Source organism: Microtus oregoni, unplaced genomic scaffold (genome assembly GCF_018167655.1).
Source record: "Microtus oregoni isolate MIOR12 unplaced genomic scaffold, Mior012 000048F_ref0000485, whole genome shotgun sequence".
In the NCBI taxonomy this organism is placed as follows: domain Eukaryota; kingdom Metazoa; phylum Chordata; class Mammalia; order Rodentia; family Cricetidae; genus Microtus; species Microtus oregoni.
Genome location: NW_024543222.1, coordinates 14,743,627 through 14,768,019, shown reverse-complemented (window position 1 = coordinate 14,768,019; position 24,393 = coordinate 14,743,627). Strand labels below are relative to the sequence as shown.

The following is a 24,393-nucleotide window of genomic DNA, read 5'->3' as shown; positions in this document are numbered from 1 at the left end:
CCTGTCTGCATGTACGACATGAAGTGCAAGTAAGGCTACCTAGGAAAACAAAGGAGACTAATGGGAGTGACGAGGGCCAAGAAAAGGGAGGGGGGAAGGATATGGGGGAATTTGTCCAACCTACAACACATACTTATACCAAACTTTAAGATAAATTACTTATAAGAACCAGTTTCCTTGCATATAGTGGCTCACTCCTGTAATTGTAGCACTTGAGAAAACTACAGTAAGATCATCATGACTTAAAGACCAGCCTGGGCTACAAAGTAAATTCTAGATTATCCTGGGGTAGAAAAAAAAATTGTAGCTTGGTATAGTAGCACATGCCTTTAATCCCAGCACTGGGGAGGCAGAGACAGGAAGACCTGAGCTCGAAGTCAGCTTGGTCCACAAAGTTTCAAGAAAAACAAAACAAAACACAAAAAAAATCAAATAATCAATAATTTAGGAATAAAAATTATATAGGCTGGAGAGATGGTTCAGCGGTGACGGCCACTTGCTGCTCTTCCAGAGGACCTGGGTTTTGATTCCCAGCACCCACATGGTGGCTCACAAGCATCTGTGACCCAGTTCCAAGGGATCCAGTGCCTTCTTCTGGCCTCCACGGGCATTGCACGCACGTAGCACACTGTCATTGTGTGCACGTGGTGTGCAGACATACATGCAGGCAAAACACCCACACACATAAGTGAAGGGAGAAAAAATTTAAATAGAAAATATAAAGCTGAAAATGCACATTTATTGACTATATGCCATGATCTACCATTATATTAAAACTTTAAAACTATTGATACGTATAGTATGTAAATGTACATTATACATTAAAACAGACTATTATATACATATTACAAACTATGTGCATGCATGAATTACAATCTTTATTGTACCAACTAAACCTGCCGTTTCTAAAAGGTGTGGCCATGTCGATACATCCCTTTTAAACGAGGCCAAGTCATTTTACTCGGAAGCTTCATGCTCTCGGAACCCACTGTGCACGCACGCGCAGCCCAGCGGCAGACGTGGCCTTGCGGGCTGTCAGCACCGGTGGTCTGGTACCGTCTCTTCAGTCCAAGCTCTCCAGGAAGGACACAGGGGACCTGCTGGGGTTGCAGCCCTGCCTGAACCGGGCTCAAGGGGGCGGACTCTCACTTGCTCCCGGTCCAGCACGCCCATCACCGCCTCCACGGAGTGATGACTCCGGAGAATGCCACAACTGCGAACCTCAAGTCAAACAACACAACCGACCCGCCCTCCCACTTTTCCCGCGCAGACACCGCTGCTTCCGGAAAAGGCGTGGGCCCACAGGAAGTACTGAAGTTTTGGAAAACAGACGCTTCCGTCTCCGGTGTCATGGCGGCCTCCACCCCTGAAGGCATGACGGAGACCCAGGACGGGAAAAGACGGCAGTTCGGGAACCGGTTCCTGAGCGATCCGGCGCGCATCTTCCACTACAATGCATGGTAACTGCCCTGCCCGTCCCTCGCCACCCCGGAGGGCTTCGAGAAAGCCCAGCCCGCCGGCCCCTCACCCGCGGCGGCAGCCGAGGTGCCCGCCTCCCGGGGAGGGACAGCCACTCTCCCTGCCCGCAGCCGGCACACGAGGACCCTAAACTGCCCGTTTGGTTTTCACAGGGACAATGTGGAGTGGTCAGGGGAGCAGGCCGCGGAGGCGGAGAGGAAAGTGCAGGAGAACAGTTCCCAGCGGGTGTGCCCGGAGAAGCAAGGTGCGCTTGTTTCTTTCCTCGTTTGTATTCTCAACCGGCAGTGCAGGGCGCGTCTCCTGGAGAGGACAAAAGAACTGCAGCCACCAGGATCCTTTGATATTGGCATAGAATGGGACCAGGAGGGGACGAGCTAGGAAACAAAGGGGCAGCCTTCTAACAAAACCTTGGCGAATCCTTGGGGTTGAGTTTTCTACGTCTTTGCAGTTTGTTTGTTTTCGGAGGTGAGCCGTTCTTGTTTTATTTTCTAGTGGCCACCGCTTTAGATCATGTTGGCTAGTGTCATGTTGCTGTGGCTGACCTATGACAGCCATGCAGTCGTTCGTTCAGTTTAGTGTAGCGTCCGCAATTCACGTTCTGCTCGAGAGCTTCTGTCAGAGCTATACTGGTGTGGTCAGTTCGCAAATACTGTGGGAGGAGAGGATTATTGGATGATGTGTATGTTCCTGAGGTGACACGTTTGGAGATTTAGGAGTTCTACCAAAGAAAGATGGGGGTGGCAGGGTGGAAATGAGTGGTCAAAAAGAGGCCCTTCCTGAAGACAACAATAATTGCATTACAAAATATCTCGACCCTATTTCTAAGAGGCATTTGAAAGTCAAACTAGAAATGTAAAGTAAAAGGCACCGAAGGCGTTTCTGTATAGTAGTAAGGTCCTGTTACAGACCAGGCGGGTACCTCCTAGGATGTAGAGGTGCTGTCTCTAAGCAAGGTCAAGGCTGGAGGACCGGTGGAGTCAAGATCATCCTTGCTACTTAGAGTTCCAATCCGATCTGGGCTGTGTGAGACCTTGCCTCAAAACTAAATATGTTTGTATGTATTCTGGTTGCAAAACAGGCACCCTGCATTGTTTGACAAAGTCTAGATAAAGCAACATAGCATTGTGAGGGATTCTGAAAATCATGTAGCCCAATATCCTCTTTTTACAGTTAGAGAACCGGTTAGCCAAGTACAGTGATGCGTCCCTATAGGCTCAGCTGCGTGGAGCTGAATTGGAGGCCATCCTGGGCAACATAGGGTGATCTTGTCTTCAAAAAAAATTTATCTTGGACCACAGGGCATTAAGTGCTTTGCCTTGAGGTAAGCAGTGAGGCAGAATCCCATTTCTTAGAGTTTTATTCTTTCATTAATTCAGGTCAGGGTTTTCATGTTGGCAAAAAGCAGACTATACCCACACTTGCTGCTCTCTCCGGCTCACTGAAACTCTGACTTCAGGAAGGGAGTTGCGCACTGCCTAGTTTCCTTTTAGCCATATTTCCGTCTTTGTTGTTCACTGATAATCCTGATTTGTGCCTGGCCTCCACATTCTAAAGAAGTAAGCACGTACCTTCCAAAGAGCTGCATGGATGGCAGTCATTGAATTTATACAAAGGTCAAAGAACCTGAGACATGTAGGTTGTACATTAAAGATAAACTGGGGAAAATAATTACCACCGATACCAAAGGATCTGTCTGTCCCTGACAAAGAGAACCTTGCAACTGAGACTAATTAGATTTTTATGTAGTGTGTGTGCTTAATTTTACAATTTTCCTATAGTTAAGGGCCATCGAAAGATGCAGAAGGAAAATGGTAGCTAAACTCCGTGTGTTGTGGTTCTGGCAGAAGCTGGGGGGCACTGGGGATGAAAAACAGGTGACATTAGTATATGATAGCTAAGTAGCAAGACGACACCCGAGAAGGCATTCAGTTCTAAGACTGGCTCTTAAAGGGTATTTTTAGGACAAAGTGACATTTATTGAAGCAGGACAATTGACATTAGATGTAAATAAAATATTTGAGACTGAGTCTTAAAATTCTTTCTTAAATAATATTTACAGTTGATTATGAAGTCAATGCCCATAAATACTGGAATGACTTCTACAAAATTCATGAAAATGGATTTTTCAAGGATCGACACTGGCTTTTTACCGAATTCCCTGAACTGGCACCCAGTCACAATCCCCTGACGGACTTACCCCTGGACAGCGAGAAGAGTGAGGTCTCTAAAGACAGAAGCGGTGAGGACGGCCCTGGCTTAACCACAGAGCGGCACGGGTGTTCTTGGACCAGCCGTGGATGTGACACTCAGGGGCCTCCTGTGGAAGAGACTGTGACTCAGGAGCTCAGTCACCTAGAAATCTGTGGTGATGGATTTCCTGGGTCCTCTGCCACCTACCGAATCCTTGAGGTAACTTTTATTTTCCTAATAATGGAATTAGTAAAGACGACCCGTTTAAACACAAGGTAAGACTAGGAGGCTAAGCCAGAGTATCCTGTCTGGTGACACTAGATTTGATCCTCAAAACAGCCAGATCATCTCCCTGTTCCTTCTCTTTCTTTCTACTTTTTTTTTTAAAACTAGGAAATTGTCTAGGCGGCTACTATAAGGGAAATTCATAAATAGGGTCTACCAACTTCACTGGAAATTGCTTCTACAGCTGGTAAAACTTGGAATTAAGTTTAATGCCGTGGGGCTTGAAGGGGATGGCAATGCTGGCAATTGAACCCAAGTCCTGAGACAGATTAGACAAGCTCTTTACCCCTTAGCTAATCGTATTACCGCCTGTGAGGTATTCTATCAACCCATGTCCCATCTAGAGGATTGGGAGCCTCTTGTGTGTGAGGACCTTTGAGGTGGTATATGTAAAATGGCTAAGTTGTTGCGTGTATTTTACGAAGAGTTTCGGGGTACTCATGTTGGATCTTTATTTAGCTTATTTTGTTCCTCAGAGAGATTCATGTATGCATTGTTGTGCGGTGGGGTTGTCGGCTGGAAAGTTTCCACCCCATTGTGCAGTGCTTAGCCTCTCAGGGTCAGAGTTTGAAGCAGCACCAACTATTTAGTTGTGTTGGACTACACGGCCTTCTTGCCCCCAAGGTTGTCTCTGCTGGTCACGGAGGTCACCGAGGCTCTTCAGTCTACCTTTCTAATAATGGTATAGGAAGTTATAGGAAGATGTATATCTACACGGCCGTCTGCTGGTACTCAGAAAGTAAAACTAGCCTCTGCCTACACACCAGCTTTCTTCAGCCAGTGAGAGCCCAGGCTCTTGGCTTTTGCTATCCTCTTTAGTTTTAGTCCATGAGGGATAAGAAAATGCCATGGGTCCTATTTAGTTCTGGTCACTAGACTTCTAGTACAGTTCTTAAAAGCTGGGTGTGACAGTGCCTGCAATCCCAGTACTTAGGAGGCTGAGGCAGAAAAACCATAAGTTATAGACCAGTCTGGACTCTTTTAAAAAGAAGGTGGGAAGGGGCGTTAATTAACAACTTCTGGGACTGATGGTTCATTTCTGTCTGCAGGTTGGGTGTGGTGTAGGAAACACAGTCTTCCCAATTCTACAGACTAACAAGTAAGTATGTTGTCAGGTTTACAGGACGGCAAAGAGGAAAAGTGAGCGTTTGCTCCTAGAAGCATGAGTTGTTTGGGGTGTGGATGGCTAAGCCACCTCTTAGGATGGCATAGTTTAGCATTAGTGAAATTAGACTGAACACCAGTTGCTGTGTAAAAGACGTTCTGTGAGCTGTGGGCTGTGCAGAGCAGGTGTTAGGTTGTCACTTCCTGCCCGAGGTCAAGGTGGGACGGCGGCCTACGTGAAGTTACCTGCTTCTGTACACTCACACACACAGCACTGTGACACCAGGAATGTGGGTTTTTTTCAAACTAACAAGACCTGCACCTGAAATCGAGGTGTCCTGTGGTTCCATTCCAATACTGTCGCCCTGGAGTAACATCAAATCCCATAGGTTAAAGGCTCAGTCTTACAAGATTGTTCCCCACTTCATATTCTAGCTGCTAACACAGGCTCACACTTCCAGTATGCTGTGAGCCAGGACAGTCCACAGTGCCCTCCTAGGTTTGGCTGGCTTTATTCATTATCAGGGGTATTGTAAGGGTACAGGGAACAACCAGATGAAGAGACATACAGGGTGAGGACTAAATCCTTTGGAACTCTCTAATCATGGCATCTGTAAGTGCTGGCCCTCCTGAGGTTACCTAGGCCCTAGACACTTCCGCCATTCAGGAAGTCCCTGATGTTTAGGAGCCTTGCCTGGAAAGTGTGTAAGTGTGGGTGGGTGGGTGTGGGTGTGGTGTTTCTTACCACATTTGAAGGTGCCCTGCTTGCCACTTAAGCTACGGCCAGGCGGGGCCTCTGGTCCTAGGGAGGTTTAAATTAAGTCTCTGTCATTCTACTTATCAATAAGATTTGGGAGTCAAAGGCTGAGGTGAAAACCTGCTAGCTCAGAGAAATTGAGTAGCAACTAGCTGACCTTGATTTTTGGCCAGAGATACTGCAAAAAGACAGGATTCTTCTCTCATCCCAGAACCCAAAAGAGAAGTTCAGACTCTAGTCCTGCCCTTTCCTTCATGTGTGTCTTCTCTATCCAAATTGTTGGCTTCTCTGTGACCAATTCTGGGTCAGTTAAATGCTGGCTTTGCTCCCTGATTCAAAGTTTAGCTTTCTTGGCAAGTCTCGGTCAATGTACAAGTCAGTACAGTCAAAATAGCACTCAACGCAGATGCTCTAAAAAACCCACTGTTTCTCAAAAGTTTCATCTAGATAGTTTTGCCACTTTCGTTCACAAAATTCAATTGCAGCAGAGACAAGCAGATCTCTGAGCCAACCTGGTTTACCTAGTAAGTTCCGGACCAGGAGGATGGCCCGGAAGTGCCTGCTGCCAGGCCTAACAACGTGGGTTCAATTCCCAGAGCATAGTGGAAGAAGAGAACTGACCCCTCACGTTATCGCCTGACCTCTGTGCATACACACACACACACACACACACACACACACACACACACAATTAGATGTAATTTCTTATGCCATTTTACTGGCCGATGGATGTCACTCAACCGATGGAGTGCTTGCCTAGCATTTAGGAAGCTCTGGGTTCATAAACTGAACACAGTGGCACACACCTGTAACCCCAGTACTCAAGAGGCTGAAGAGGGAGGATCATTAAGTTCAAGGTCATCCTTGGCTGCACAGCAAGTTCAAGGCCAATCGGCAAGACCCTGCCTCAGAAACAAAAGGCCCAAGATTATTGCCAGAAGCTAACAAAGAATATGCCGGTCTTGGAACTTTGAGTATAGAAAGATTTTCTTGTTCTTGATGTCTCATTCACATTCTCAGTAATTCAAATGAGAGTGTGTCTTAACCTCTCCAGAATTATGGGTGCTGGGATCTGAGCACTGATCTTCATGTTGGTGCAGCAAGCACCTATAACCATTGTGGCTGTGCCATTTAAGTAAGATTACTGGAACCTACTTGTTGATGTGATATTTGCTTAGAGGTGATGATTTCTTACTTTCTTACTGATGGTTTGATAAACTTGGTATTAGCCATATCCATGTGACCTAAAAAAGGACACAAGGGCCAAAGAATTTTAGCCAGAATGCAAGATGTTGTGACTGATAGGTACAGTTAATTTGGATGAGTGATATCCTTTGTCATTTGACTTTGCTACTCTACATAGAGAAGAGACATAATGCAGTTTGTATCCTAATTGTTGTGTTGTTTTTTTTCTGCCCATTTATTTCAGCAACCCAAACCTCTTTGTTTACTGTTGTGATTTTTCTGCCACGGCTATTGAACTGGTCAAGGTAAGTAAGTGACTCCTGCAGTGAGCTCCACTGATGAAAGGGAAAGGGGTCTCTTAAAACTCAGAGCATTAACTCAGTGACTGTGGCCTGAAAGTGTGGAAAGTTCGTGAAGCACCTAGACCACAGAGCCAGGGAAGAATGCCTGTCTGTGCTTAGCTAGAACTCGGGCAGCTAGAGCTCTGCAGACTTTTTAAATTATATATATAAATTATATGTGTGTGTATGTATGTATGTATGTATCAATATGTACTTAGGAGTGTCAGCAGGATCAGAGGCATTGGAGTCTCTGGAGATACAGGCAGTTATGAGCTGCCTGGTGTGAGTGTGGGAATCAAACTCAGGTCCTCTGCAATAGCAGTAAGCTGTGCTCTTAACTGGACCATCTGTCCAGCCCTGTCACCAAACATTTTTGTCCTTTATTTTTTAGACAGGGTCTCATGTACCTCATGATGACCTTGAACTTGCTGTGTAAAACTTGATCCTTCTGCCTCCGCCTCCCAAGTACTAGAATTGCAGGCGCACACCCTGGGTGTGCATTTTGACTCTCACACTCTGGGTGCCCCAAGAACCTCGTCGTGGTGACTAGGAGTCAGTTCTTGTGCCGGGAGCAACAGTGGTGGTGTCTAAAGCAAGGTCAGCTTCTCTCTGTGTTGTGTTCGCATTTCTGACCCATTTGTCTCTCCACCTCTGCAGACAAATTCAGAATATGATCCTTCTCGATGTTTTGCCTTTGTTCATGATCTGTGCGATGAAGATCAAAGTTACCCAGTGCCCGAGGGCAGTCTTGATGTTGTCGTCCTTATATTTGTCCTCTCAGCAATCGTTCCAGACAAGTAAGTGTTAGGTCCCTTAGCCTAAAAAGCTTTAATGAAGACCTCAAACTCCGATTATGCCCTAAATAAAAACAGTATCTCATGTCTGATAGACATAAGGACTGTGTAACTGTAGTGTTGATCCACTTCCTGTTTTAGCCTTTAACGCTCTACCTGCTCTGCCTTGGCTGTGGGTTGCCTGCACCACTGAGCTAAGTCTGTGAGCCGTGTGTGGACAGATTCCCACTTGGTCCACTTAGTATGTGTTGCTTCTCTGCTGAAATAACACAAAGTTGTTAAATTTACACAGCTAGACTACTGTGTTCTCTGGTGCTTGATTTTTTTGTTTTTGATTTTTGGCTTTTGCTTTTTTGAGACAGTTTCTCTTTGTAGCCCCGGATGTCCTGGAACTTGCTCTGTAGACCAGGCTGGACTCGAACTCCCAGAGATCTGCCTGCCTCTGCCTCCCAAGTACTGGAATTAAAATCATGTGCCACCACTGCCCAGCTTTGGTGCTTACATTTTTAGGAAAGCTGAAATACAGCTTTCCATAAAGTAAACTGGAAAGATACCCTTTAAAGGGTCTGGCGAGGTGGCTCAGTGGTTAAAGCACTGGCTGCTCTGCAGACGACTCAAGTTTCTTTCCTACACCCACACGGTGCCTCACAGCCATCTGTAACTCCAGGTCCAAGGATACAGCATCTACTTTTGACTTCCATGGGTGCTGTATATATAAGGTGTACATGCGTGTAAATATCTATGTACATAAAAGAATGAACTTTTGTTTGTTTTTTTGAAAGTACTATTTTAAAACTTCATGTAGAGTCAGTAAGATGGCTCAGCAGGTAAAGAAACTTGCCACCAACATGAGTTCAGTCCCCAGGGCTCAGTGGAAGGAGAGACCTGACTATCTCACATTCTTCTCTAATTTCTACTTGTGATATGTGCTCATGCACACACATGTTGACGGGGCAACAGGAAACGAATGTAATGCATCTTTGTAAATCCATGTGCAGGTAACTGGTGGTACCGTTCAGTACAAAGCACGTGTTTAACATGGGTCCCAAGGATGTGTGCTCAGTGGTAGAGTCTGTTCTTCCCATGCACAGCCTGGGTTCAAGAAAACAAAAAGAACGAGAAACCAAGAAAACAAAAGAACGGAGCATAGCAACCTGTGCTTGTGGTCTGGGTGATGTAACGGCATAAACGAATGCAGACAGATTGTAAAAATATATATACAGCTTTAATGCAAAATAGACTTACAGAACCACTGTTCCTGCGGAGACCAGGAAAGCAGAAGGGGACGGCTGGGAGCATGCTTGCCAAATTTATAGGCCAACATTAGCCCGAGGCGAACACGCCCCCTAAGGGGCGGGACTTATCCCTACAGGGTGATGGATGATACAGGAGGCTGAGGCAGGAGTTAGCCCTGGAGTTCAGAGGCTACCCGGGCAACATAGCAAGAGCCCAAGTCTAAAACAAAAAACCTGTGCATCAGGCAGCCAGTGAGCCTGTGTCCATGGGAGGAGGTGGAATTGGTTATAAAGATGATGGCACCGTTGACTGACAGCAGAGACGCTTTGACGTTGCCTGAGCTAGCCCAGTTTTCCTCTAGGTTAGCAGTAAAGTTCTCTGCCTCACAGGAGCAGGATGAGGCTTTGAAATGTTTCATATAGTGATGTGCTTCAGTTGCTGTAAATGCTTAATTCTGCGCTGGGCTTCTGGAGATACGAGGTGAGCTTTCCACATATTTATAAAAGAAGGCCCAGCTATGATGGTGCACACCCTAATCCCAGCTCTTGTGAGGCAGAGGCAGGCTGATCTCTGTGAGTTAGAGACCAGCCTATTCTATAGAGTGAGTTCCAGGACAGCCAGGGCTACACAGAGAAAACCTGTCTTCAAAAACAAGATCTCCTAAGTAAATTGGGAGCATGAGGACCTTGGGGAAGGTTGAAGGGGAAAGGGGAGAGGCAGGGAGGGGAGCAGAGAAAAATGTAGAGCTCAATAAAATCAATAATAAACAATAAAGAGAAGAAGCTTCTTTTGGCTTCTGTTTTGGAGGTTGGTGGACTTTCAGGCCCTCAGCAAGGTGGCACAACATCACCAATGAAAAATCTCTCATCCCATGGTCGGGGTAAGAAGAGAGGAGGAGGAAGGGGACAGAACCCATCAGTCCTTCCAGAGCACCCACACATGCTTCCTGGTGACCTACAGATGCCACCCTTCTGAGTATCTGCCACCTAGCAGTTCAGAGAAGAGGCCATGCTTTTAGCATGTGGGCCCCTGAGGAGAAGCACGGTAACAAATGAGAAGCCCTCCCACAGCGCTCATTTGCTGGCTCCTTACAGCACCATGGCAGTTGGAAGGCTTTCTATATGTATAGTTTTTAGGACATTTTCTAAAGCAGGTCTTACTAAGTGGCCTGAGCTGTCTGTCCTCTGAATCGGTCCTCCTGCCTCAGCCTCCCAAGAGCTGAGATTGCAAGCATGCATCATCACGCCAGCAACTTTAAACTCTAAAGGGGAGTTTTTCATGTAACAGGAAGAGGCGGTTGATAAGAGTTTGAGACAAATGAGTCTTGGATATTCCCTACGCGATATGGTCAGGCTTCCGGAGAGCTGCAGGAGCACATGTCGGGGGGGAGGGAATCGCAGGGCCAGGAAGAAGTAAGCCCATTTAGTAGTGACACATAGGGACTGGCTTTTGTGTTGTCAGAGTTAGGAAGTGTTTTGGTTTGGGGTTTGTGCTACAGGAGGGGGATCCCTAGGGGACTTACACTTCGCTCCCTCCGCCCTGCAGGATGCAGAAGGCTATCAGCAGGCTCAGCCAGCTCCTGAAGCCTGGAGGGGTGATGCTTCTTCGAGACTATGGCCGCTATGACATGGCTCAGCTTCGATTTAAAAAAGGTGCGTGGGGATCTGGAGAGCTGGGTCAGGGGTTGAGAGCACTGGCTGTTCTTTGAGAAATCTCAGGTTCAATTCCTAGCACCCCATGGCATGTCTCAACTAACTCCAGTTCCAAGGGATCTGATGCTTCTGTCCTCAGCAGACACCAGGCATGCATGTGATGCAGAGACATACTTGTAAGCAAAATACACAGAAGTAAACTTTTTAAAAATATGTAAAAATGCTGGGCAGTGATGACAAATGCCTTTAATCCCAACACTAAGGAAGCAGAGGCAGGTGGATCTCTGTGAGTTCGAGGCCAGGCTGGTCTACAAAGCAAGTTCCAGGACAGCCAGAGCTGTTACACAGAGAAACCCTGTCTCCAAAAACCTATCAGTATACACATATCACTAGGTATGGTGGCCGAGCACTCAGGAGGGTATTGGCAGGAAGATCTTCTGCGTTCAAGTCCAGCCTGATGGTTTATCTAGTACGTGCCAAGTCAGCCAGGACTACACGGTACCATATTCTGTACAAGAGTGTAAGTGTATGTATATAAAGATAATTTGGGGCTAAGGCAGTAGCTCATTTGGTTGGGTGCTGTCTTAGATAGGGTCTCCATTACTTGGCTAAACACAAACACTTCAGCATTGCTGTTCATCATGGCAGTCAGGGCAGGAACCTGGAAGCTGAGCTGATGCAGAGGCCAAGGCGAGGTGCTGCTTTCTAATAGAACCCAGGACCACAAGTCCAATGACGGCCCCACCCACAATGGGCTGGCCCCTCCCCCATCAATCACTAATTAAGAAAATCCCTGCAACCAAAGGCGTGTACCACCACAGCTAGTTTACAGCCTGATCCTGAGGGTTTTCTCTGTTGACATTCCCTCCTGTCAAATGTGTATAGCGTGTGTCAAATTGACATAAAACTAGACAGCCCAGTGCCTACTTAGATACATAAAGCCCTGGTTTTGATCCCTCAAATGACACTAAGCCAGGTGTGTATACACTTGTCATCCCAGGACTTAGGTGGTAGAGGAAGGAGGGTCAGTAGTTCAAGGTCGTTCTCAGCTACAGGACCCTGTCTCAAATAAAAAGTTTATTTTTCCAAAGATACTTTGCCACTTAAGTGAAAAATGGGTTTGCCAGTCAAATTAGACATACTATACTATAGAAACGTGGGTATTTTGTTTGTTTGTTTGTTTGAGGGTGTGTGTGTCTTTTGGTTGGTTGGTTGATTTTTCGGGACAGAATTACTTACTGGCCTTGAACACACAGGGATCCACCTACCTCTTCCTCGAGAGTGTTGGGATTAAAAAGGCTTACATCACCACCACCTGGCAGAAAAGTGGTAGTTTTTGTTTAAGAAAGAATCAGAGTGGTGGTGGTCCAAGCTTTTAATCCCAGCACTTAACAGGCAGATCTCTGTGAGTTCAAGGTTAGCTAGGTCTACAGCACTAGTTCCAGGATAGCCAGGGCTATACAAAGAAAGACTGTGTCAGAAAGAGAGAGAAATTATGAGGAGATTGGTTTAATCTGGAAATTACAGTCTTCTAAATCTTTTTTTTGGGGGGGAGGGGGAGTTCAAGGCAGGGTTTTTCTGTAGCTTTGGAGCCTGTCCTAAAACTAGCTCTTGTAGACCAGGCTGGCCTCGAACTCACAGAGATCCGCCTGCCTCTGCCTCCTGAGTGCTGGGATTAAAGGCATGTGCCACCACCACCCGGCTATAAATCATTTTAAATGTGGAACAGGTGGGAAGGTTTGTATGTGCTTGTAATCTCAGTACTTGGGAGGCAGAAGTATGGGGATCATAAGTTCTAGCCCTCCTCAGCTATACACTGAGTTCCAGTCCAGTATATATATTGATATTATGTCTTAAGAAACAAAAGGGCTGGGGAGATGGCTTAGCAGTAAAGAACACTTGTTCTTGCAGAGGACCTGTAGCAGTACCCACATGGCAGTTCCAGGGGGCCAGATGCCCTCTTCTCGTCCTCACAAGGTCCTGCATGTATATGTGGTTCCCATACATACAGTCAGGTTTGTGCACACATGCACATAAAATAAATACATATTTTTTAAAATAAATATATATTCTTGAAACAGGGCTGGAGAATTGGCTCAGTGGTTATGTCTGGGCTGTTCTTCCAGAGGACCCAGGTTTGATTCCCAGGACCCACGTGGTGACTAACAGCTATGTGTATCTCCAGTTCCCAGAGATGTAATGTCCGGTTCTGGTCTCCAGGGGCACCACATGCACATTGCACAGGCACACTGCAGGCAGAACACCCATGCACAATAAGTAAAAAAATAAATATTTTTAAATTTTTAAAACATAAAATGAAAAGAAAGGTGAGTTTGAAGACACAATCAGACTTGGTGGTACGTGCTTTTAATCCTAGCATTTGGACAGCTAAAAGACAGTATTTTCATGAGTTGTAGGCCTTATCTGAAGTTGCAGGAGAGTAAACTCATGAGGGTTAGGTACACAGCTCAGTGGCAGAACACTGAGCATGTTCCCAGGCCTGCAAGAATGTTTTAGGTTAGAGAGTTTAGCCGTGGAGTTTAGCTCATATAGAGTCCTTCCTAGTGTGTGCAGTGCCCTCAGCACCACAAAAGAAGACAGGCAGCAGGTGACACGGTGAGAAGACATTTCAGTGTTTACGACAGATAAAGTCTTAATATTTGTGTTTGTCAGGGGGCTGTTTTGAACACAATAAGGAAAATATACATGACCCACCCAAAACACTAACAGTTCGCAGAAAAGCATATTTAAATGACCAGTAAACAAGAGTTCAAGGATGTAAAAGTAAAAGGATAATTCTCCTCAAACCTGTTGCAGCCCAGTTCCAGGAAAGAGCTAGATACCTCCATTATGATAAAAATACAGATTGCAGCCAGATAGTGGTGGTGCACACCTTTAATCCCAGCAACCACATGGTGGCTCACAATCATGTGTGATGAGATCTGGTGCCCTCTTCTGGCCTGCAGGCATACATGGAAGCAGAATACTGTATACATAATAAATAAATAAATCTTCAGTTTAAAAAAAGGAGTGTGTAGGGAATTGCATACAGGTTGTAAGACTAAAGGGATGAGCAGAAAAAAGGGAAGGGTTGTCCACGTGAAAACAGTGAGTTCTCACAAGTGTGTGTTTGTGGACACAAGAGCAGAGCCCGGGCAAGTTTAGTCAAGAGTCAGTTACACTGATTGATGTTTTTCTAGGCCGAGCTTGGGGTGGTGGTGGCAGCGGCAGTTGCTGTGGCGCAGTCTAGAGCTCAGCTGGGAATCACATTATTATCTGATCCGCAATTTTGTTTTTTCCCATGTGCTGCTCTTTGCTGAAGCACTGTGCCTTTGTAGCGAATTGCAAGTTCCGGTGGCGTGTCATGTGTCACCAGAATGCACCTCTGCTTTCTCAATGCCTTTTGTTGGCAGGAAGGTGCTGGGAGTTGGGGTGGCCTGGGACTCTGTGCCAGTCGTCCTGCTACGGTTCTAAGCACGAACCACCGCACTTAGCCTGTTGTATATTGCTAAGCGATGAGATTCAAAGTGCTTTAGAGACTGAAGAGAGGTCTCAGCCGATAAGAGCACTTACTGCTCTTGCATAGGGCCTGGGTCTAGTTCCCAGCACCCACATCAGACATCTCACGACCTCCCGTCACTCACAATTCCAGGGAGTCTGACACCCCGGGCTCTCTCAGCTCCTGTCTGCGTGTACTCTCATAGGCACAAGCCTGAGATAATAAATCCTTTTCTTTTCTTTTCTTTTTTCTTAAGTGTATTAATGTATCTGTTTTGTCATGTAATGCAGGTCAGTGTCTCTCTGGAAATTTCTATGTGAGAGGTGATGGCACCAGAGTTTACTTCTTCACACAAGGTATGACAAAGCTGTTCTTTATTAGTGCTAAAGGTGGTTGGTATGCCAGCACTGCCCCTTCTCCGTCCTGGGCTGTCGCTTTCCCCAGGCCCCTCCGGCTTGTGCTGACTCTCAGTCGGCTGCTTTCCCCTCACTTCTGTTGTGTTCTCCAGAGTGGGAACCTGCCCGTTTTGCAGGTGTCCAGCCTGGTCAGCCTTGCCCTCTGCGCCAGGCTGTGCTTCAGTACAGCTGTGCCTGCCGGTGAGTGGTTGGCCTTTGGCTCCAGGTGACCGGGACCTGCTCTGTAGTCTGCCCGTCACAGACTTCACCCTCCACCAGCACGTTAGAAATATCCTTGGGCCCTTTGTCAGGTCATATACTTTGAATCTGTGTCTACATAGCATTGAAAGTTGTCCCCTAAAACATTGCCCTGGCATAAACATCTGTCGATTTTTGCATTTAGTTTTTGTTTGGGAGGTTATTGCTTTGTTTGAAAACAGGTCTCCCTGTGTAACCCAGGCTGGCCTTGAACTTCCAGTCCTCTTGAATCCCCTTACCAACTACTGATGTTACAGGCTTCCTTCAGCCGTGTGTGTGTGTGTGTGTGTGTGTGTGTGTGTGTGTGTGTGTGTGTGACTTTTGTTTGTCCTTTAACTTTGGTTTTGTTTCACTTTTTTGTGGGGTTAGTTTTTGGAGACAGGGTTTCTCTGTGTACCTGGCTGTCCTGGAACTTGCTTTGTAGACTAGGATGGCTTTGAACTCACAGAGATCTGTCTGCTTCTGCCTCCCAAGTACTGGGATTAGAGGTGTGCACCACCACTACCTGGCTGTATAACTTTTTTTTTTTAAGATTTATTTTTATTTCATGTGTTTGTTTTGCCTGCATGAGTATCTGTGCACCACATGCATGCCTGGTGCCCTCAGAGGCCAGAAGAGGGTGTTGGAGGCCCTGGAACTAGAGTTGCAGATGGTTCTGAGGCATAATGTGGGTGCTGGAAATTGAATTTGGGTTCTCTAGAAGAGCAGCCAGTGCTCTTAACTGCTGAGCCATCTCTCCAGTCCCTCTTGTAACTTTACATTGTTTGTAGAGCCCATAGGGGCTTTTTAAGAACTGGACTGATAGGGAGGAACTGGGAGGAGACAAGGAAGGGAAGGGAAAATTGGGCTAGAAATTAATTAATAAAAAATTTAAAAAAAAAAAAACAAAAACCCTGGTCTAGTGTTATGGAGCCATGTGCTCACAATCCCAACACTGGGAAAGGAGAGACAGGGATCCCTGGAGCTTGCTAACAAGTCACCTACCTGCTTGGTAAGTTCCAGGTCAGAGAGGCCTAAAGAATGGCATCCGAGGATGCCCTCTGACCTCCACATGCACCCCCATATACATGAACACTAAGAGCACATCCGTAGCGTTCACCTCAAAACTCCTCCTCCAGGGCTTGACACCCAAACCTTGACCTGCCATTGCCAAATTGTTGGAGTGAGTAGCCGGTGCTGTCAAAGCCTCTTTAAAGCATACTGATTGGGTTGTCCCAGGGCTCCACTTAGCATGGACAGCCATCAGCAAACCCCTTTCCCCAGAGGAAACCATGTGCATCTGCTCTCTCCAAACAGATGAGCTGCACGCGCTCTTCACCACTGCGGGTCTGGAAAAGGTGCAGAACCTGGTGGATCGCCGCTTGCAGGTGAACCGAGGCAAACAGCTGACCATGTACCGAGTCTGGATTCAGTGCAAATACAGCAAGCCTCTCCTGCCAGGTGTCAACAAAGAGGTGCCCGTGCCCCACACCACATGACGTCATCGTGTGTCAGGGCTTTTGTAAGGAGACATTTGTAAATTTTGGCCACTTGATGTTGGACAGTCTGGGAATCCAAGGAGCTTGGAACCTTGAACCTGGGAACAACTACTTTTTAGTACATTGACAATTGTTTTTACTTGTGAAGTCCATTAATATATATTTTCTCAAATTCACTTTTGATTACTGTTGTTTAGTGGAGGCAATGCTGCGGTAAACGTGAGGGGTTCAGGGACTGCTGCTGCCGTCGGTTCTCTCCTTCATGTTGGTCCTGGGGTTCAGACTCAGGCGTGGCTGCAAACACCCATGAACTTTCTCACCAGCCCTCAATTTTATTTTTTTTTAATTATTCCATATACAGTGTTCTGTCTGCACATGTGCCTGCAGGCCAGTAGAGGGCACCAGATCTCACTACAGATGGATGAGAGCCACCATGTGGTTGCTGGGAATTGAACTCAGGTCCTCTGGACGAGCAGCCAGTGCTCTTAACCTCTGAGCCATCTCTCTAGCCCTAGGCTCTCAGAATTTTAATACCTAGAATTTTACATCATTTTACACTCTGCAATCAAAAATGACCTTGAACTTTAGATCCTGAGTGCTAAGGTTTGCCAGCATGTGTGTTTTATGAGTTAAGAATAACCACCCCCTCCCCCCCAAAAAAATAAGAATAAAAACCAAGGGACTGGAGAGATGACCTGATGGTTAAGAACACTGGCTGCTCTTCCAGAAGCCCTGAATTCAATTCCCAGCACCCTGGCAGCTCACAACTGTCTGTGGCTCCAGTTCCAGGGGAACTGACACTCATGCAAACACCAGTGCACGTAAAATAAAAATAAATAAAATTTACCTTTTTTTTTTTCTTCGGTTTTTTGAGACAGGGTTTCTCTGTAGCTTTGGAGCCTGTCCTAAAACTCACTCTGTAGACCATACTGACCCCGAACTCACAGAGATCTGCCTGCCTCTGCCTCCCGAGTCCTGGGATTAAAATGGATTTTAAAAAAAAAAGAATAAAACCAAGGACGGGCAAGTGTGATGGCTCACAGCGGTAATCCCCGAAGGTGGAAAGCTTGCATAGGGGTCCCCATAAGATCAAGGCAGCTCGGACTAGAGTGTGAAACTGTGCGCAGAAGGCTTGGGAATATGGCTCACTAGTAAAACACGTTTTACCTGCACAGGCCCTGTTGCCTGTAATGCTGATCCCAGAACCTGGAAGTCTGAGACAGGAGAATTGCCTTTAGTTCAAGGCCGACCCAGGCTACCTAGTGAAATCCTATCTCAGGACACACACCATGGGACAGTACTGTAGATTCACACACAAAAGTTGTGTTACTATAAAATGCATTACAAGTTTTTGGGAACGCCAGCGTCTGTTGGAACAGCTGTAGTTGATATATAAGGGTCTCTGCTGAGTCATAAGGGAATAGACAACATGAGAAGTAACTATTTTAGGAGGTTTTTCTTAGAATTCAAACTGGTGGTGCACACCAGTACTCCTAGCGCTCAGAGAGCTGGTGCAGGTAGAGAAGCTCCTTAGTGCCAGCCTGGGCTACGTGGCAAGACCCTGTCTCAAAAAAATACTATAACCTTGGTAAGTAATTACGTCTAGGCCCTTGAAGGCTTGCATCCCTTGGATTTATGCGCTGTACCTTCCAGACTGTCTTAGTTAGGGTTTCCATTGCTGTGAAGAGACACCATGGCTGCGGCAACTATTATTTGGGGTGGTTCACTTACACTTTCAGAGGTCCAGCCCATTAGCATCATGATGGGTAGCATACAGACAGAAATAATGCTGGAGTAGTAGCTGAGAGTCCTGCATCTTGCAGGCAGTAGGAAGTCAACTGAGATGCTGGGCAGTATCCTGAAAATAGAAACCCTCAAAACCCACCTCCACGGTGACACGCTTCCACCAAAGCCATACACCCTAACAGTGCCCCTCCCGATGAGATTATGCGGTCCAAATGCATTCACACCACCACACAGACGGCCTAAAAAATTAAAGATCCTTCGCTTTTAGCAAAATTGTCTCCTTTTCACTGTGCACTTACATGCTTGCTTCAGTAGCAGCTGAGAGAGCAGCTTCCTTGTATGTCTCCCGTCCCTTGAATGTGGTCGTCATCCCTGTGGCTTCAGTGCTCGCATTTTCCCTTTTGCTTGTGTGTGCATCGCTGGGATGTGTTTGTAATTTTAACGGACTTTTCTTTTCAGATTTCAAACTAAAATGTCCCCATAATTGCCTCACTGCCATGTCTTTTCCCAAGAAAATATGGCAAGGCAGGCATCTTTTCAGGAATCTGAATGTTTGGAAAATGGGGGTACTTTCCATAAGGTGGAACAGAAAGGTTGAAAGGCAGGAGTAGCTGGAGACATCTGTGCCCCTTCCGGCCCCCTGGAATGGTTTCTCTCCCACCTGCCAGTACCCGCAGCTGCTTATGAAATAATCATTTGGGGCCTTAATATTAATTATAATTGCTTGGCCGATGGCTCAGGGTTCTTACTGGCTAGCTCTACATATAAATGAACCCATTTCTAATAATCTGTGTATCACCTCGTGCCCCATGGCTTACTGGTAATGCTCTGGCCTCTCCCCCACTCCGCCTTCTTTCTCCCTGTATCTCTGATAGATAGGCTTTCCTGCCTAGCTGTATTCTGCCCTGCCATAGGCCAAAGCAGCTTTATTCATCAACCAATAAAAGCAAGACATACAGAAGTACATCCCACATCAGACAGGCTAAATGTGGTACACACCTCTAATTCTAGCATTTGGGACGTTGAGGCAGGAGGAGGATTAAATCAAGGCCATCCTTTTCTATACTTAAAAAAAAAAAAAATTAGAGCCTGCTGGTGGTGGTGCATGCCTTTAATCCCAGCACTGAGGGGGCAGAGGTAGGTGGCTCTCTGAGTTTGAGGCCAGCCTGGTCTACAGAGCAAGTTCCAGAATAGCTATAGCTGATGCACAGAAAAACCCTGTCTACAAAAAAAAAAAAAAAAAAAAAAAAAAGATTAAGCTGAGAATATTGCACAGAGAGCATTAAGTCCTTTCCAAACGTGCAGGAAAGTATAGTGCAAGAACACTGGGCATAGTAGCACAGACTCATTCCAGCAACTCCCTCTAAAAGCTAAGACAGGAGGATTGCTTCCTGGGTTACTGAGTGAGTGCAGAAGCCAGCTGAGCAGCCTAGACCGTCTCTCAGATAAAAGCGATCTGATGATACAGTCAGTGCTAGTGTGTATGAGCCTGGTCACAAGGGAGTTGTTGTAGCCCTGTGTATTTTAATGGATAATTTGTCCACCCGAAAACCTCCTTTGCCACAAACATCTCTCGGGAGAAGCACATGGTGGCATTCCTGCCACCTCTAGATCATTCAGGCCTTTCTGATGTCCTCGGCACACAAAGCCTCTTCCTTATTTATTATGTATACAATATTCTGTCTGTGTGTATGCCTGCAGGCCTGAAGAGGGCACCAGACTTTATCACAGATGGTTGTGAGCCACCATGTGGTTGCTGGGAATTGAACTCAGGACCTCTGGAAGAGCAGGCAATGCTCTTAACCGCTGAGCCATCTCTCCAGCCCCACAAAGCCTCTTCCTGTGTGCAGCTAAGTCACTGTGCATGGATCCCCTACAGTCTGGAACGGTTGTCGCTTCTGTAACCTTGGCGTTGTAAGATTGCAGGCCAACTTTGCTGCTGTTTCCTTAAGAGCTGGTTCAGTTACCCTGGGCAGGAAGTGATGTGTGTTCTGTTGCATTGTATTGGGTCATAAGTATTTTTTAATATCTCTGTTCTTGGGGCTTAGCAGGTTAAGGCACTCCACCAAGCCCGACAACCTGAGTTTAGTCCCTAGGACCCACATGTGCAAGGAGAGAACCGATGTACTGTATGGCATGTATGTGCCCTTGGATGTTTGCACCAAAGAAATAAATGTAATTTTAAAAATCTCCATTATTGGTGATGTTGCCTAATCAAAATGGTTTTCTTAGGTCCTTGTGCTGTTATGTCTAAATAGGGTGTGAGGGAAGCCTGACTGTGCCGTCTGCCACCCTATTGACCACCAGGGTGTTCTGGGCTAATCTAGCCAGCTAAGCAGGTGTCCCCTTCCTCCTTCTCCATCAAAGAGAACAACCTTCCCCAAATAGAGGAGGACTGGTCTTCTGTCTCCTGCCGGAGCCTCCAGACAAGCTCTCAGGTTATCACCAAGTATTGTGCAGGCGTGTTCCTTTACATGTCTTCTCATACATGTTTCCCAGGTCTCTGGCTGTCGATAGGTTTTTAGCTGAATCATTCTAATAGATGCCGAGTGTGTGCTGCACATATTTGTACACATACGTATGGAAGCCAGAGGTTGGCGTCTTTATCATCACCTTCCACATTTTTTATCGACAGTTACTCCTTGAACCTGTGGTTTGCCATTTCGGCTAGACTAGCTGGCTGACAGGCCCTAGGGGCCCTCCTGGCAGCTCTTCAAGCCCAGCGCTAGGACTGCTACACGCTGTGCCCCGGCGCCTGTTTTTGTGTGTGTGAGGGGTTTCAGACTTTGCAGAGTTGTCTTCTGTCACCCACACTCAACCATCGCTGGTCATTTCCTGCTGTCCTTGCTTTCCTGGTTCCCACCCCTACCTCCTCTCCACTCCCTTGCTAACATTGCCTTGGCTTGGCTCCATCACCTGCATTTTAAAATGGAGAGAGAAGAGAGCTTCTTTCTTCCTCGATTGCTAATTTATTTAAAAGTGAAAACGCCTGGGTCTCTGAAATGCTTTCTGCCCTAACTTCTGAAATGAACGGGCAGCTGTGTGAGCCGCTAACGACCGTCCTTTGGCCTCCTAAGCCTTTCGGAGCAGCAGAAACAGTTTTGATTCCCATTCTGGCACTGTCTTGGGCTATGAGCTTAGAAGAGGAGCCCTGTCCTGGTCCCTTTTGTTCCCCTCCATCCTCCGACCTTTCATCTGCAGACCCAGGAAAGGACTTTGCACAGTGTTTTAGCCTCAGAATCTCTAATGGTGGACGGAGGAGGATGGCATGTTAAGGGTGACCGCAGTGCCTGGCTCAGCCCAGTGCCTAGGACTGACCCTCAGGGCGTCACACACGCTGTGCAAGGGCAAGCCAGACCCCCTGCCCTGGCTGAGTTGTGTGAAAACGTCTGTGTCAGGCTGACAAGGTAGCTCCAGGTATGCAGCTGCCAGAAAGCAGAGTGGGCTAGATGTCTAACAGAAGCGCTTCTGAAACCGACTTATCTTCCTCTGTCAAGTGCCAGCCTCTGCGGAGATAAAGTCAGTGTTCTTTGAAACCCAAAAGGCGGTTTGATGTGAGGCCCAGTGAGCTGCTGGGGTGGGGCAGTGTCCTGAAAGACACGCTGGGTCAGGGTATAACTTGGGTCTTCCCCAGAGTGTGGCCTCTATGGGGCAAAGGTCATGGTTCATCTCCCGATCTTGCATGGCTCACCGAGCCTGGCCTCTCTCGGTCTTTGGGTGGACTGGGGGGGTCTCCTGTGCTCCTTATGTAGCGTCACACTCTCTTGGTCTCTGCTTGGAAAAGTGGGGCCCTGGAAATTTAACAAGAAAAATAAAGTCTAGTGCTGAGACATCTGATATTCGTATGATTGATTCCTATCCTTGGAGATGTTAGCAACAGTAGGGGATTCTCCGTGGCTTAAAAGATGAGCATAGGACAAACAGTTTCTTTGACGCTGTTCACAAAGGCCTGTTCTTTAGTTTATGGCCGCAGCTGCTGTTTCCTGGGCCTTGCTGCATCGCGGCATTGCAGGTTTCTCTGCTTCTATGTTTGGTCTGCAGGTTGTGATTTGGAAGCGTTGGTGACAAGTTTTCCAGGTAGAACCTCAACATGACACCCTACTGCCTCTCTCTGGGGCAGTGAGCATCGAGGCTCACAACTCAGCGGGCTTTTGGCTGTAGTCAATGGAACACGTAGACAGTGGAACATGGCGGAGTTAGGGACAAAAAGCCACAATCTGACTTGTTCACTGGGGGTTTTAAGATCCAGTAGCCAGTACATTCACCCTGATATGTGCCCAGATCAGTCACCCCACTTTCCTTTCTGTGAGTTAGAATTTTACCGTTAAAATAGAAAATATTTGGCTGCTTGTCGTGGCACACACCTTTGATCCCGGTGACTTTGAAGCCCCTCCCATCTGCAGAGTGAGCTTCATTCCATCCAGGGCTACACAGTGAGACCTACACTCAAGAAATTTAAAAAGATACATGTATACATACACACATATACATACGCACACATATACACATACACACAAGCACACGCATAACCTCCAGGACAGTCTCAGCAGGTAAAGACACTTCTTGCCCTGTTGCCAAGCCTATCAACCTGAATACCTAAGTTCAGTCACAGAATGATACAGTATCAGGAGAAACCTCACTACTAAAAACTGTCCTCTGATCTCACATGTATATGCCGTGATATATGAATGCACACACACACAACCCAAATAAATAAACATAATTTAAAATTAATATATACCCAGGCTGGAATGTAGCCCTCCGGTAAAGAGAATGCCTTGTATTCATGAGATTCCATGTTCGGTCTCCAGCACTGCAGAATAAATGAATAAATAAATTGTCTAAGCAGCTGTGGGACTGAGGCTGGAGGGTCCTATAAGCCCCAGAGTTTAAAGCTAGCTTATACAAAACAGTGGGGATTACATTTTTTAAAAAAATGCCAGCCTTCAGTAGCACGAGCCTTTAATTCTAGTACTCAGGAGGCAGAGACAACTGGATCTCTGAGTTCAAGGCCAGCCACAGAGCAAGTTCCAGGACAGTTAGAGCTGTTACACAGAGAGAAACTCCTGTCTCAAAAAAATACAACAAACAAAAAAAACAAAGCTGGGTGCAGAGGTACTTGCCCATAATCTCAGCACTCAAGAGTTTGAGGCAGGAGATTCTTAAGACATTCATCTTAAGACATTCATCAGCAGTAACCTGTTAGAGAAAGACCTTGACAAAGTGTGCAGGGTGGAGACAACCCCAGCATACCCAGCCATCAAGCCCCGCCCCCACACTCTTGCTCCCCATTTCTGTCTGTCTAGTCTCTGACCAAAGCTGACCCTTCCTTGGGGTAACTCTAAACACCAGCGGGGCAGCAGACTCCTGACCCAAGGTCACTGGGCAGCAATAGGACAATCCCTCCCAGGACATTTGCCAGTCAGTGCGAAAGCCTGAGGCTCACGGGCTCCCCACACCCCCTTGGCAGGGGAAGCCTACATCATGTGTGAACACGTGACCCTTGCTTGCTCTTGATGGATGCATATGCCTTTAGCATGTTTTAATAGTGTCGCCCGCAAGCATTGTATGTCACAGATAACTGAGAACAGTTGACGGTTCCCGTTGTCCTTCACATCCAGAGCACGACGAGTTCCTAGTTCAGCTGAGCACTCTTTTTTTTTTTTTTTTTTTTTTTTTTTTGGTTTTTCGAGACAGGGTTTCTCTGTGGTTTTGGAGCCTGTCCTGGAACTAGCTCTTGTAGACCAGGCTGGTCTCGAACTCACAGAGATCCGCCTGCCTCTGCCTCCCGAGTGCTGGGATTAAAGGCGTGCGCCACCACCGCCCGGCTCTCAGCTGAGCACTCTTAACCCTAGTAGCTGCGCAGCTTGGAAGAGGCTGCAGCTACTTTACAAAGGATTGTTGGTCTGGGATCTGAGAGGTGACAGAGTGGAGGGGAACTCCCTGGGAGGAGTCATTGTTGAACTTAGATCAGAAGTTAATGGTTAACACATC

The 24,393-nt window shown here is 46.7% G+C and overlaps 1 protein-coding gene across 2 annotated transcripts; it reads left to right on the top strand.

Annotated features, from left to right (window-relative positions):
• Window positions 1-1,327: 1,327 nt before the first annotated feature.
• On the top strand, window positions 1,328-19,224 carry Mettl2a (methyltransferase like 2A). 2 transcript variants are annotated; one of them, XM_041636148.1, is made up of 9 exons: window positions 1,328-1,460; window positions 1,632-1,723; window positions 3,610-3,888; window positions 5,004-5,053; window positions 7,245-7,305; window positions 7,999-8,138; window positions 10,917-11,023; window positions 14,813-14,878; window positions 16,472-19,224. In XM_041636148.1, the coding sequence occupies exons 1-9, from the start codon at window positions 1,454-1,456 to the stop codon at window positions 16,651-16,653; spliced, it is 984 nt and encodes a 327-aa protein (XP_041492082.1). In that variant the 5' UTR covers window positions 1,328-1,453; the 3' UTR covers window positions 16,654-19,224. The 2 variants fall into 2 exon arrangements, with proteins under 2 accessions (XP_041492082.1, XP_041492080.1); XM_041636146.1 differs by having other exon boundaries at window positions 1,334-1,460; window positions 3,539-3,888.
• Window positions 19,225-24,393: the final 5,169 nt, after the last annotated feature.

Bases quoted from the DNA above. Each gene is read 5' to 3' on its own strand.
- Mettl2a (XM_041636146.1), top strand. From the start codon at position 1,351: ATGGCGGCCTCCACCCCTGAAGGCATGACGGAGACCCAGGACGGGAAA. The intron at 1,724-3,538 runs GTGCGCTTGTTT...TAATATTTACAG, and splicing joins GGTGTGCCCGGAGAAGCAAG to TTGATTATGAAGTCAATGCC. The intron at 14,879-16,471 runs GTATGACAAAGC...CTCTCCAAACAG, and splicing joins AGTTTACTTCTTCACACAAG to ATGAGCTGCACGCGCTCTTC.